This window comes from Cydia strobilella, chromosome 15 (assembly GCF_947568885.1).
Source record: "Cydia strobilella chromosome 15, ilCydStro3.1, whole genome shotgun sequence".
Lineage (NCBI taxonomy): Eukaryota > Metazoa > Arthropoda > Insecta > Lepidoptera > Tortricidae > Cydia > Cydia strobilella.
The window spans coordinates 12368552-12382807 of record NC_086055.1 but is presented as its reverse complement, the minus strand read 5'-3'; the positions used below and the strand labels follow the sequence as shown (position 1 = coordinate 12382807).

Here is a 14256-nt window from a genome sequence, read left to right as displayed (position 1 = left end):
TACCCTACTAAGGTGTTTTAATTCTTTGAATTTGTCAGTCTCGTATCCCCCTTATCAAAAGTACATATGTTGTATATGTATGCAACTACCCATGCATGTGTGTGTGTGTGGCTGCGCCCACGACCCATCTCTTACGTCAATAAAGTAGTGTGCTATAAACCAACGCTCGTGTCACTCGTCTCCTCGGCCGTATATATATATATATCAGTGGCGACGTTTACCCACATTTAAAAAAAGATGAGTGCTGTTTTCGGGGTCCTGCCGACTTTTGACCATAATGTGCAAGTTTGGAAAAATTTTAAAAGTCGCGTGTGTCAGTGGTTCATCGCTAATAATATTACAAATGCTACAGATGCACAGGGACAGAAACGACGAGCGATTTTGTTAAGCGCACTCAATGACAGCTCATACGAGCTGGCAACGCATTTGGCGTTGCCCAAAGATGTCCAAGAAGTGCCGTACGAAGACATTTTACAATTACTGGACGATCATTTCACTCCCAAGTTAACCGGGTTCGGCGAGCGGCACAACTTTTACTCTGCGGCGCAGCAACAACACGAGTCATACCCGCAGTGGGCCGCTAGACTGCGAGGACTGTCAGTGCACTGTGCGTTTAATAACATAGAAGAAGCGTTACGTGACCGTTTCGTTATGGGGATGCTGCCGGGCAGGGAAAAAGAAAAATTGTACGCTCAAGATGTATCCGCGTTAACTCTAGCAAAGGCGGTAGAACTTGCGGAAAACATACGTCGCGCGCGGGCAGGCGCGGCCGCGGCCGGCGCCGGCGCCGGCGCCGCTGCCGTTACTCCGGGATCGTCGGACTCCTCGGCCTCCGAGTTATTTAAGATCGCGCGTGGTGGTAAAAACGAGGGAAGTGCAAAGGTGAAGTGTTCGGTGTGCGGCTACACCAACCATAGTGCGTCACAGTGTCGTTTCGCTAAGTTTACATGTAAAAAGTGTAATAAAAAAGGGCATCTCCGTAAGATGTGCACTAGCGTAAATTACGTTAATGTATCGGCGGATTGTCAGGGCGATAACGACGACGACGGTAAGTTGTATTACATTCGATCTTTCAGGGGTGAGCCTATGGTTGAAACGGTAAAAATCAATGGTCGAAAGTTAAAATTTGAAATCGACACTGGTTCCGCGGTGACTGTTGTTTCTTACATTACGTACAAAATGCATTTTAAAGATGTACCATTGTTACCTACAAAAAAAAGATTAGTCACTTATTCAGGCGAACATCTACAGTGTAAAGGTAATGCACGGTCGATGGTAGAATATGCGGGTAGCACTCACGCATTGAACGTGTATGTTGTTAACGACGACGGGCCGCCGTTGCTAGGCAGAGATTTTATTGCTTTATTTAAATTGCAACTTACACCTGTGCAATCTGTGCATTATTGTAATGATAAATTACATATAGGTAGCACTGACTTAGAGAAACAGTATCCCAAATTATTTTCAGGTAACTTAGGGTTATTCAATAAGTATAAGGTCAACTTAAGGCTTAAAGAGGACGCAAAACCTGTTTTTTTTAGGGCGCGGCCGGTAGCGTTCGCATTACGCGATACAGTTAGCAAAGAAATTGATAGGCTTGTCAGTTTAGGGGTTCTGAAGCCAGTTGATCATTCCGAGTATGCCTCACCTGTAGTGCCAGTTTTAAAGAAAAATGGTTCAGTACGTTTATGTGCAGATTATTCCGTCAGCATAAATAAACAATTGCTTATCGATCAATATCCGCTGCCTACAATAAATGAATTGTTTTCAAAGTTACACGGGGGGAAAACATTCACAAAGTTAGATCTGTCTATGGCATACAACCAGTTCGAGCTAGACGAAGACTCACAAAAGTTGACCTGCATAAACACGCACCGGGGATTATTTCGCTTTACACGTCTCGTTTTTGGGCTGGCTTCTGCGCCAGCGATATTTCAGCGAGCAATGGAATGCGTGCTCGCAGGCCTCGACGGCGTGTTGTGCCTGCTCGACGACGTGCTTATCACGGGCGCCGACGTCGCCCAGCACCAGGCCAGGTTAAAGGTAGTGTTGCAAAGATTACAGGATGCGGGACTGGTATTGCAGCGGGATAAGTGCGAGTTTTTTAAGGACGAGATTAGCTACTTAGGCTATATAATAAATAAACAAGGCTTAAAAAAATCCCCAGAGAAAATTAAAGCCATAGTCGAAGCACCGGTGCCAACAAATATTAGTCAGTTACAATCATTTTTAGGGCTAAGTAACTACTACCGAAATTTTGTTCCGGGCGCCTCGACCATACTCAGTCCATTATATGACCTACTTAAAAAGAATACAAAGTGGGAGTGGTCAGAGTTGCATAACGACGCTTTTAACAAAATTAAAAGTCATCTGGTGTCGGATCAGGTTCTTACACACTTTAACCCTAAAACAAAGCTGTTTTTGACCTGTGATGCATCGCCTAGTGGCCTAGGGGCTATTTTATCACAGCTGGATTCTGACGGGGTCGAGCGGCCGGTCGCATTTGCCTCGCGCACTCTAAACCCCGCGGAGAAAAGGTATGCGCAAATACAGCGGGAAGCAACCGCAATAATTTATGCAGTGCGTCGCTTCCATCAGTATTTGTACGGTAGGGCAGAGCCGTTTGTTTTAAGGACGGACCACAAGCCTTTAACTTCAATATTTGGGCCCTACAAAGGCATCCCCGAGGTCTCCGCTAATCGTTTACAACGGTATGCACTATTTCTCAGCGGTTATAATTACACAATAGAATATGTGCGTAGTGCGGACAATAGTGCAGATTTTTTGTCTCGGGCAAGCCTGCCGGGGGAGAGTGGGCGCGGCGCGGAGCCAGCACTCGCCGATAGTGATAAGGCCGCATATGTTTGTTTTGTTGCAGACGGCGGGACTAAACCGTTAACTCTAAATGAATTACAGGTAGGTACCAAGACAGATGCGATATTAAATATCGTGAGTAGGTATATCCTCAATGGTTGGCCAAATAAAATCACCGATGTGCGTCTCAAGCCGTACCATTTATGTAGAACTCAGTTAGCTGTAGAAAATGGTATTATTATGCGGGGTCATAAAGCGGTAGTTCCACAGTCGCTACGCGATAAAGTTCTGGCAGAACTACATACGTCACATCTGGGAATAGTTAAAACCAAAGCAGAGGCTCGTGCTCGATTCTGGTTTCCTGGGATTGACAGGGCTTTGGAGTTGTTTTTGGGTTCGTGTGAGGTGTGCCAGCAGTTGCGGCCGTCCCCGCCCCGCGCGCCACCTGTACCGTGGCCTCAGACTGCGCGTTGTTTTGAAAGGTTACACATTGATTTCCTCGGCCCGCTATATGGACATACGTATTTAGTAATCGTAGATACTTATAGTAAATGGCTCGAGGTATATCCCATGGTTAGCACGACATCCACGGCCGTAGTAGACAAGTTATGCGACTTTATTTCCAGATTCGGGTTACCAAAAACAATAGTAAGTGACAATGGTACTGCTTTTTGCTCGCAGGAATTTACTAGATTTTGTGACCTTAACGACATAAAACATGTTACGTCACCGGCCTACCACCCCCCCAGTAACGGCCAGGCCGAGATTTTTGTTAAGATCACAAAAAAGGGTATTAAGTCGAGCATGTTAATGGGTAAAAATGATAGACAGAGGCGGTTACTCTTATTAAGATATTTAATGGATTATCGCAATTCAATACATTCAACCACAGGCTGCGCCCCGTCACAGTTAGTATTCGGTCACAAAATAAGATGTAGGCTTGATGTGTCGAATCCATTGTCGGAGTTATCGCCCTTATCATCTGCCGAGTCCGTAGTTAATAAACCTGGAAAAATTCAACAGTGTTCACCATGTAAAGAAAACGTGTCACGTAATTTTAAAAAAAGCGAGTTAATACTTTACAAAAAGTATGTAAACAAGTCTCAATTTAACTGGTGCAAAGGGATAATCGAAAAAAGGATTGGTAAAGTTTTGTATTTAATCAAAGACTTTTATACAGACAGTATTGTAAAAAAACACATAAATCAAATAGCAAAATACAATGGTACCATAAGGATTGACAGCTCAGGGGACCTAAGTTTAACAGATTTGGATGAGTACTTACCATCTATAGACCCTCCACCGCCTCCGCCGCCGTCGCCTCCGCCATCGCCGCCGCTGCTGCCGCCTCCGCCGCCGTCGCCTCCGCCGTCGCCGCCGCTGCTGCCGCCGCCGCCGCCGCCGCCGCCGTCGCCGCCGCCGCCGTCGCCTTCGCCGTCGCCGCCGCCGCCACCGCCGCCGCCGCCGCCAACGACCGATGGAGGCCATGTTCCCCCTCCAGATCCGTCGTCTCCGTCTGGTGACACTCCAGACCTCTCGCGGGAGGGGAAAGAGTCAGTGCCAAGTGACGCCGAGTTTCAAGAAGCGGAATATTTTACGGATAGCTCTGAAGAGATTGATACAGAGATAGTCTCCACTGAGGATGAGCAACAAGGTACCCAAGGTGTGCGCTCAGATTCGCGTATCAGATTACGAAGCCGTTCAAAATTAAATGTAGGTTTTAAGAAATATTTTTAGGATATTAGTTAGTAAAATAGAGGGAGGGGTGTTGTATATGTATGCAACTACCCATGCATGTGTGTGTGTGTGGCTGCGCCCACGACCCATCTCTTACGTCAATAAAGTAGTGTGCTATAAACCAACGCTCGTGTCACTCGTCTCCTCGGCCGTATATATATATCAACATATAAATAAAATACGTTTGCCACAACCACAATAAATTATTGTTTCGCCAAAATATCAAATAAAATTGTCACCATAAAAACATCGCGACATCAAGACGCCATCTAAGTACATTAAAGTGTTCAATGCTAAAAACTGTTAAGTGACTTGAAGTGTTTGTAGCGGAAATTGGTAACTCATCGAAATTTCCCCAATAAGGTAAACGTCCGAGTGCTGGACGCGGTACTAAGAGGATTTTTCATGTCACTTTGACATAGAGTGCCTATGCCATATACTAGTACCGCGTCGAGCACTCGGACGTTTACCTTACCTACCCGAGAATCACGTAAGGCTCAATTTCTGTAGTAAAATAAAATAACGTTATATACGTTATACCTTGATTTCAGGAAAGCGTTTGACCAGGTTGACAACGATATCCTTTTAGAGAAGCTGTCCGCGATAGGTTTTGACCCAACACTCCTTGAATTGTTTGCCAGCTACTTGAAGGATCGTAAACAATTCGTTCGGCTTGGTTGCTTTGACTCCGATCCGTACCCAACGAGATCTGGTGTTAGTCAGGGATCCTTGCTAGGGCCCTTTCTCTTTTCTATTATGGTGAATGATCTCTCGAGCTGTCTGGTTGCTGGTAAACTTCTAATATATGCTGACGACATAAAAGTCGTGGTGGATATCAAAACCCCATCAGATTGCCAAAACATGCAGCGTAACCTGGATGCGATATATCGATGGAGTGTTAAAAACCGCCTTTCCCTTAATGTAGCCAAGTGCCATGTCATGAGTTTCACCCGGGCTAGGCAAGGAATTTTCTCGAACTACCTCATTGATTGCGAGTCTCTATCCCGCACTCATTCTATGAAGGACCTGGGGGTGCTCTTTGATCCAGGTCTTACATTTCATGACCATGTACGGTCGCTGGTTAAAGAAGGGTTTAAACGCTTGGGGTTTGTTACACGTATCTGCAAAGACTTTACGCATGTAGGTGTCTTTAAAGTTCTATACTCTGCTCTGGTGCGATCCAAACTGGAAGCAAGCTCGTGCGTGTGGAGTCCATACGAGACAACCTACATGTTAATGCTAGAGAAGGTTCAGAAATGTTTTCTGCGTACTCTCTTCAAGAAACTGTACGGGTACTATCCTTTCATGTATCCGACAGCTTACTTGCAGGGCACGCTAGGATACAACGCACTAGCAACGCGCAGACTGTTCGACCAGCTGATAACCGTGCTTCGTATCCTGCGTGGTCGCCTGGATTGCCCGGAGTTAGTTGGCGAGGCATGTCGACTATTTGTCCCGGACAAGCGTTCGCGGTTTCGTGCTAACCGGGTGCGTCTCTTCGCGGTCCCTCCTGCCCGCACGGTCTCTCGGCGCAACTCGCCCGTTTGCCGAGCGATGAACACGCTCAATAAGCTCGGTGCTGTGCAACACTCCTGCGATCTGTTTGCGGACGGCTGGAAGGTTATTGAGAGGGATTGTTTAAAAATATGCGAGTCACTGACCTAATTATTGAATGATTTAATGTATCTTTGACATGATCTTTATGTACTCAGTCCATAAATTTATTATTATTGTTTATCTTATTTTATTATTATTATTATTTATAATCGAACCTAGATATAGAAATGTAATGACTTAGGCTAGTACTGTAAAATTGCATTTTGTTTTAAATAAATTAAATACGTAGTTAATATTGTCTTCGGTTACCGCGATAGTTACTCATGAAATAAAACTATGAAAACGGATTATATCGCGTATATTGAATTTATAATACATCCCGACGTTTCGAACTCTTTACAGCGTTCGTGGTCAACGGGTGACTGAGGAAAAATTACAAAATGCAAAAATACCCACATACTAAAATAATGAACAATCATAGACTACAAACTTTAAGGCTGGTTGTACATGCAAAATCGGTTCATAAGGCTAGTTATACACTATAATTATTTTTCAAGTAAAGATATATATATATACGCGATAAAAATAAACTATGCCGGCTCCAACCCTACACCACGGACCCGAGAAGATTTAATTCCCTCCTAAATTGTAGGAGGGTATCCCAATATGGGACCGGCAACAAACTCGGCGGGACACATCTTTTCAAAACATCAGAATGTCCAGCATCATCCAACACTACGGTCTCACAGTCTATGTCTCGCTTGCTCCTTTATCAGGTGGACTACAGGATCCCAAGCTGGTGGTAGAGAAAAGCCATCTTCCCTATTAAAGTTTGGATATTTCTTAATCTCAATGGCCTCGCGCAGCATTCTGGGTATGTAACGCTTCTCCTTGGCAAGAACCAGAGGCTTATCAAACTTGATTGAGTGATTGGCTTTATCCATGACATGCTCACAGACAGCAGACCTAGGTCGACGGTGCTTGACATCAGCTATGTGTTCCTTCACCCGAGTGGAAATGCTCCGTTTCGTCTGCCCGACATATGATAGGCCACACTCACAGTCCAGCCTGTACACTCCTGCAGTCTGTAGAGGGGTATTGCATTTTACAGGCCTCAGGAATTGTGACATCTTCTTCATTGGCTTGAAATATGTTTTTATAGAAGCACGCTTCAAGATGTGGCTGATCCTGTCCGTGACCCCCCTGACAAAAGGCAGAATGGCAGGCCTGCGCTCGACTGTGGGGATCTTAATGTGGGACCTCTGGTTGACCCGCGGTATCCTGAGCTCGTTTGCCTGGAGCGCGCGCCTGGCATGCTGGAGCTCCGCGGCCAGATGCTGGTCATCACATATCCTCTGGGCTCTCTGAAACAAAGATTTGCCTACTGTAACAAGTTGACTGGGATGGTGATGCGATTTGCCATTTAAGTACCTATCAGTATGAGTAGGTTTCCTATACACAGTGCGACCTAGGGTGTTATCAGGATTTCTTTTTACCAATACATCTAAGAAGGGGAGAGAACAGTCTTTTTCCAACTCCATAGTAAATTTTATTTTGCTATGGATGGAATTTAGGTGATCCAAGAAAGTTGAAACACTACTTTTTTTCATCACCATCCCAGTCAACTTGTTACAGTAGGCAAATCTTTGTTTCAGAGAGCCCAGAGGATATGTGATGACCAGCATCTGGCCGCGGAGCTCCAGCATGCCAGGCGCGCGCTCCAGGCAAACGAGCTCAGGATACCGCGGGTCAACCAGAGGTCCCACATTAAGATCCCCACAGTCGAGCGCAGGCCTGCCATTCTGCCTTTTGTCAGGGGGGTCACGGACAGGATCAGCCACATCTTGAAGCGTGCTTCTATAAAAACATATTTCAAGCCAATGAAGAAGATGTCACAATTCCTGAGGCCTGTAAAATGCAATACCCCTCTACAGACTGCAGGAGTGTACAGGCTGGACTGTGAGTGTGGCCTATCATATGTCGGGCAGACGAAACGGAGCATTTCCACTCGGGTGAAGGAACACATAGCTGATGTCAAGCACCGTCGACCTAGGTCTGCTGTCTGTGAGCATGTCATGGATAAAGCCAATCACTCAATCAAGTTTGATAAGCCTCTGGTTCTTGCCAAGGAGAAGCGTTACATACCCAGAATGCTGCGCGAGGCCATTGAGATTAAGAAATATCCAAACTTTAATAGGGAAGATGGCTTTTCTCTACCACCAGCTTGGGATCCTGTAGTCCACCTGATAAAGGAGCAAGCGAGACATAGACTGTGAGACCGTAGTGTTGGATGATGCTGGACATTCTGATGTTTTGAAAAGATGTGTCCCGCCGAGTTTGTTGCCGGTCCCATATTGGGATACCCTCCTACAATTTAGGAGGGAATTAAATCTTCTCGGGTCCGTGGTGTAGGGTTGGAGCCGGCATAGTTTATTTTTATCGCGTATATATATATATCTTTACTTGAAAAATAATTATAGTGTATAACTAGCCTTATGAACCGATTTTGCATGTACAACCAGCCTTAAAGTTTGTAGTCTATGATTGTTCATTATTTTAGTATGTGGGTATTTTTGCATTTTGTAATTTTTCCTCAGTCACCCGTTGACCACGAACGCTGTAAAGAGTTCGAAACGTCGGGATGTATTATAAATTCAATATACGCGATATAATCCGTTTTCATAGTTTTATTTCATAAATACGTAGTTATTACGTATGAGTAAAATATCCATTGGTAAGTAGAATAAATGACAAGTTATAAAGAATTAAACAATAAACTACAAAACTAACTAAAATATTTTATTCAAAAAGACCTCCGCGAGCTGTACCGGGTGCAAAGGTGCCCATCACACTTGCCGCGTTACCACGTTGGATAGCGATGGCCAACCTTTGCACCAGGTACGAACCCGCGCGAGCATCAGAGGTCCTCTCCCTAATCCTATGTCCCACCTCCCTAATAAACGATATGGCGTCAGACTTAAATTGGTAAGTTGTAATTCTGTGGTTATGATACTTTGGGAATTTCCATTGTGTACATTTTTCCTTTAATGCAGTCAACGTCAATGCATTAAACTCCACCGCAAGTACACCACAACCTTACCAACCTTGGTGTACCACATAGCAATTAGGTTGTTATAAGTACCTAAGTCTTAACTTCTTTCACAGTACAGTTTAACCCTGTTTAAACGGATAAGTTAGTTGGCTAACCCTGGAACGCGCAAGTGCCCTTAGTGACTTTCTAAAAGCTTGCAGTTGATGTTTTAATTAAGCAATTTTGACAGTTAATACAGTTATTGGACGCTCCTAACCCTTATACAATTATAAATATACGGCACATAACCAACCAGAGTGTGCTATGGTAAGTACAAACTCATGTAATCCAATACCAGTGATCAAGACAGGAAAAAAGAGTCTACGTATTTATAGAGAGGGGGCCGTTCACTATCCTCTTCACAAAACCTCCTTCTCAAAATAAGTAACGGAGTTAAACGTTCCAATCGCAACAGCCATGCGGCAACTTCAGCAACCCAAATTATCCAAGCAATTGACAGTGATATTTCCCACTGCTAGTACAGTATTGCACTGCGCTAGCAACGCTGCTGCAGTTCTAATAAGACTGCAACCTTTAAACTAAATTGTAAACTTTTTCAGTCTCTGCTGTGCTGACTTTCTATTCTGCGCCATGGTGCTCCCCTTCGCAATCTCCGGCTTCTGGCAGCAGAAGTGGTCCCATGGTGACGTGCTGTGCAAGCTGGTGCCGTTCCTGAGGTACGGGAACGTCGGAGTTTCGCTGCTGAGCATCGCTCTCATCACGCTGAACCGGTAAGAAGACAATTTTTGGGACTTTATTGAGAGGCAAATTTGTCACACAGTTCGCTAAAGGCCTTCTATTTTCTCCTTTCCTTTCAATGTTGATATATCTTATGAAAACCAGAGGCGAAGCCAAGAAGATCACCAATCAAAGAGTAAAAAGTGTGTGTCTTTTCTTTTCGTTCCTAACGCTTCTCAAGCTACAAACGCCTACAGAAGCCTCCTAAGTGAATTCATCTTACCATTAGGTGGGCCTTAATTAGTTAGGTTAACCCTTTATCAGGCTGAGGGATACCTATATAGGTATCCCTCATAATATGGCACTTCAAAAATGTGTTCCATTTTCTATGAGTAAGGCTGATATTCGATTGTCATTTTATAACTGTCAGCCTGATATTTAAAGGTAAAATTACAATAACTTTACAGTCACTTACAAATAATATTATCCATTATCCCTCAATATTCGCTAATTCAATACAAATTGACCGGATAGCGACATGTCGCGTGTGTACAGACAAGTCATTACTACATAACATTTAAAACTTTCGCGTTTTGAACACATCGGCATCAGTTAGCCGCGACCACGACCAGTTAAATCTTTGTCGAAACGTCGGTAAATAAAGGCAAGGACCATTTATGGTCCTTGATAAAGGTAAGAAATAAATTCGCGATAGACCCGATTTTAAATGTGATTTAATAAGTCATTACTACACCTTATAAAACGAAGTCCCGCTTCGCGTCTGTCTGTAGGTATGTATGTATGTTCGCAATAAACTCAAAAACTATTGAACGGATTTTCACCTATCAATAGAGTGATTATTGAGGAAGGTTTAGGTGTATAATTCTATTTGTTGAGGTTTACCCGTGCGAAGCCGGGGCGGGTCGCTAGTGTTCTCTAAGGTCGTTGAACCTGGTTATTTAAAGTCCAACAACATCCCCGTCAAAACCATTTCCAATTTCTTTGTTTGAGTTTATTTTCTATCAAACTGGAATCAACACTCCTTCGAATAGAATTTCGTCGGAACCAATTTTTCCGTCAAACACAGCTGCCGAAACAAATTAGGTATTTCCATTTGCTTAGGAATAATATCTACAAGTATTTTCATACAAGTTTTAATAATAGGGTATTTGACTACTAGTCAAATCAGTTTCTTTTGAACTGTCAAAACGATTTTGCTACTATGAAATTTATATGAAACACTAGCATGTGACGTCACAATCAAATTATCTACTCTTTATATATTTATACGGGTTTTAAAATAGAAATTGTGTCTAAAAATAATTGCTGTCTACGTTTCTCTATTAATCTTCTGGTGCTTTATTTCATGCATGGTGTAAAATAATTTATTTTAAATACAGTCAAATAGGTATAATAGTTTAGAACAGAAAATTTGCATTTTCTTTAAATAAAAGAATAACATCTTATACAGCGTACCGTACAGTATGGGGCTAAGGATGACTCACGCTAGAAGGGCCCGGGTCCGGGAAGAGGCAACCGATACAGGTGGCCGGTGATCACGTGATGCTTTCTATAATAAACGAAGTGTCGAATGCCTCAGCGTGAGTCATCCTTGAAATGTAGGGTTCGATTCTGGTCGCTGAACTGACCTACTTTTAACACATTTAGAGCCAGCGCGTGCTACGCGCTACGAGCGTAGCCGATAACATGGGAAAATGCGTATGTAGCGAAAAGCGACTACGGACTGAGCGCCCGCCGGGCGAGTTGTTGGCAGTGAATGCATTAAATATAGCAAGTATTTTAGGTACCGTCAACTGGGATGAATAGGGATGGCTGGGGGAATAGAGACAAAACTTAAAATGTGATTTACCTGATAATTTCTTAAAAAATACACAAATTGTATTATTCGATTGAAAATAACTGTAGATTTTGTATGATACTACTTGTGTGGGTAGTTATTAAGAAATTGTTAGGTAAATTACATTTTAAGTTTTGTCCCTACTCACCCCAGCCATCCCTATTCACCCCGGTTGACGGTACCTACTAGCCTACCACTGGACCAAGTCCAAATAAAATAATGATAATATTAAAACATACAAATATTGCTTAATAATGGTTGAATATTATTTTGGTGAACTTGACACTGACGGACGGACTCTACGAGCCTTGAACAATTTTACACAGTTTGTTTTATTGTTTACAGATACATAATGATCGCTCACCACAGCTGCTACGGGCGCGTGTACCGCAAGTACAACATCGCGCTCATGATCGTCTTTTCGTGGATGTTCGCGTACGGCATGCAGATACCGACGCTGATTGGGATATGGGGTAAGGAAGGAGCAATATTGTGGCTCGTGTATAGGCACTGTAGAAAAAGGGAACGCAAACATATAAGGTCATCCAGGATAAAATTGCGTCTATTATTTATGTCTCGATTATCCACGATTGGTCGGAACTCGGAACGCCCTCTATGTTACGTTTTAGTTCTAAGCTCAGGATTTTATCACTAGATGACCGGAGCTTTTGTAATTCACGATGTTTAAAAAAAGAACACAAACAGACGCAATAATCCCAAAGTTATTTATCCCGGTTGACCTTACATGAAACTGTAAGCGCCCTTTGCTAATTTATTTTTCTTTTCTTCAGTAGTAACTAATGTCATTTATTGATTCTCTCTCGCCACCCTCTAAATAGCGAGGCCTATTCGTATTAACTCAGTCAACCAATCAGTATCTAGGAATTAAGACCATTCTCATAAGAACTGATAAACGAAGGTTATTCTTACTTAAGTATTTTCTTTCAAACATCCTCATCATCGTCATCGTCATTCGCTTGCCCTTTTCCCATCACTTGGGTTCGGCGCAGCAAGACTTTTCCCCCATACCTCTCCGTTGTTCGTCATTTCATCATTCACCTACTTTCTTTTCATATCATATCTCACACAGTCCATCCGCCTTTTCCTTGGTTTTCCTTTCTTCTCACATCCCTCTACATTCATTCGCGTTACATGACTTTCATCTCTACCACGCTAGGCGATTAGATCTTAATTTTTTCAGCTATGGGTGCAATGCAATGCAACTTTCAAGCTTCCTCTTATATATTCATTACTCGTTTTTCAGGTAAATTCGACTACGACAAGGAGCTGGGAACGTGTTCGATATTACCTGATGATAACGGCCGCTCCTCGAAGACCGCTCTCTTCGTCATCGCTTTCTTGGTGCCGGCTCTGCTGATTTTGATGTGCTATGCGAGGATCTTCTGGGTCGTGCATAGGTATGTATGATTTCAAATAAATTTCAACTGACTCATACAACGCAGGAACTGGGAAGAAATAGTACTCTCTATCGCTCTTACATATTTGAGCGATAACGAACGAAATTCGTTTTTCGCGGTAGTTAAGGCCTCTGCTACAGGGGCTACTTCTGGCCTACCGTGGGCAAAAGTATTATTCGGCAATGATGCTGAATTCGAAAGACGACGGCATTTCAAGATGATATCGGCCTTGCTTGACACAAGATATTACGAAAACCGAAACGGAAACGACGAGAAGCATATTACCAACGCTCTCCCTCGACGACATAACCTACCCCACCTACCTTCTAATAATGGCTTTAGACTGCATAGCCGGTTGATTATAACTATCCCTTTCCCATCCCAGAGCATGTCACCCGACACCCCATAAAATTATGTCCCCCGGTATGCTGGCTAGTCCGGAGCAGGCATGTTAGGGAGTAGCGTCTCTTGTCTTGTAATACGTAACAGTTGTTAATAGCCGTTCTTCAATTCTTCGTAAAACTTACGAACTAACAGCAACTATACTATTTCAGCTCAGAACAACGCATGCGGGAACACCAACGCTCGCAACAAGCCAGCCCAGGCTCACTTAACACAGACAAGCGTTCGACCGTTAAAGACAACAGGGAAACCAAGGCGCGTAGGAACGAGTGGCGCATCACCAAGATGGTGCTTGCTATCTTCCTGTCCTTCTTGGTGTGTTACCTGCCCATCACTATCGCGAAGGTCGCAGACAATCATGTACAATATCCCGGTAAGAAGGCATTTAATGTCAATGTTAATTTACCTATTTTAAGGCCCGGGCTAACTCAATACAGACGGTCCATTATCTAGATTCGTTCCTCTGAACGAGTGGCGTGTCACCAAGATGGTACTCGCTATCACGAAGGTCATCATAGTGATCGGTCGACATCCATTTGCAATATCTCGGTAAGATATTTAATATAAATCTTAACTTTTTTTTTTATATCGCAACAGACAAGCGGAAAAACCAACGTGCGTGTAGTATTTCAAATTATTGAAACGCTACACGCAAATGAAAATATCATAATGAATTGCTATTTTTCTACCCACAACTAAAT

At 43.4% G+C, this 14256-nt stretch overlaps 3 protein-coding genes across 4 annotated transcripts in view; 2 read left to right on the top strand and 1 right to left on the bottom strand.

Moving 5' to 3' along the window:
• Positions 1 to 14256, bottom strand: part of LOC134747590 (small ribosomal subunit protein eS19A) — a 469695-nt gene that overhangs the window by 353832 nt on the left and 101607 nt on the right. The window lies entirely within an intron of this gene.
• The window catches only part of LOC134747575 (G-protein coupled receptor moody-like), a 72520-nt gene that overhangs the window by 53119 nt on the left and 5145 nt on the right, over positions 1 to 14256 (top strand). For both annotated transcript variants that reach the window (XM_063682162.1, XM_063682163.1), the window contains exons 4-7: positions 9760 to 9930; positions 12081 to 12208; positions 13000 to 13153; positions 13708 to 13928. In XM_063682162.1, coding sequence (XP_063538232.1) covers positions 9760 to 9930; positions 12081 to 12208; positions 13000 to 13153; positions 13708 to 13928 — 674 coding nt within the window. The remainder of the gene's footprint in view (positions 1 to 9759; positions 9931 to 12080; positions 12209 to 12999; positions 13154 to 13707; positions 13929 to 14256) is intronic.
• Positions 219 to 6216, top strand: LOC134747911 (uncharacterized protein K02A2.6-like). The gene is made up of 3 exons (XM_063682588.1): positions 219 to 4184; positions 5103 to 5206; positions 5696 to 6216. The coding sequence occupies exons 1-3, from the start codon at positions 238 to 240 to the stop codon at positions 6214 to 6216; spliced, it is 4572 nt and encodes a 1523-aa protein (XP_063538658.1). The 5' UTR covers positions 219 to 237.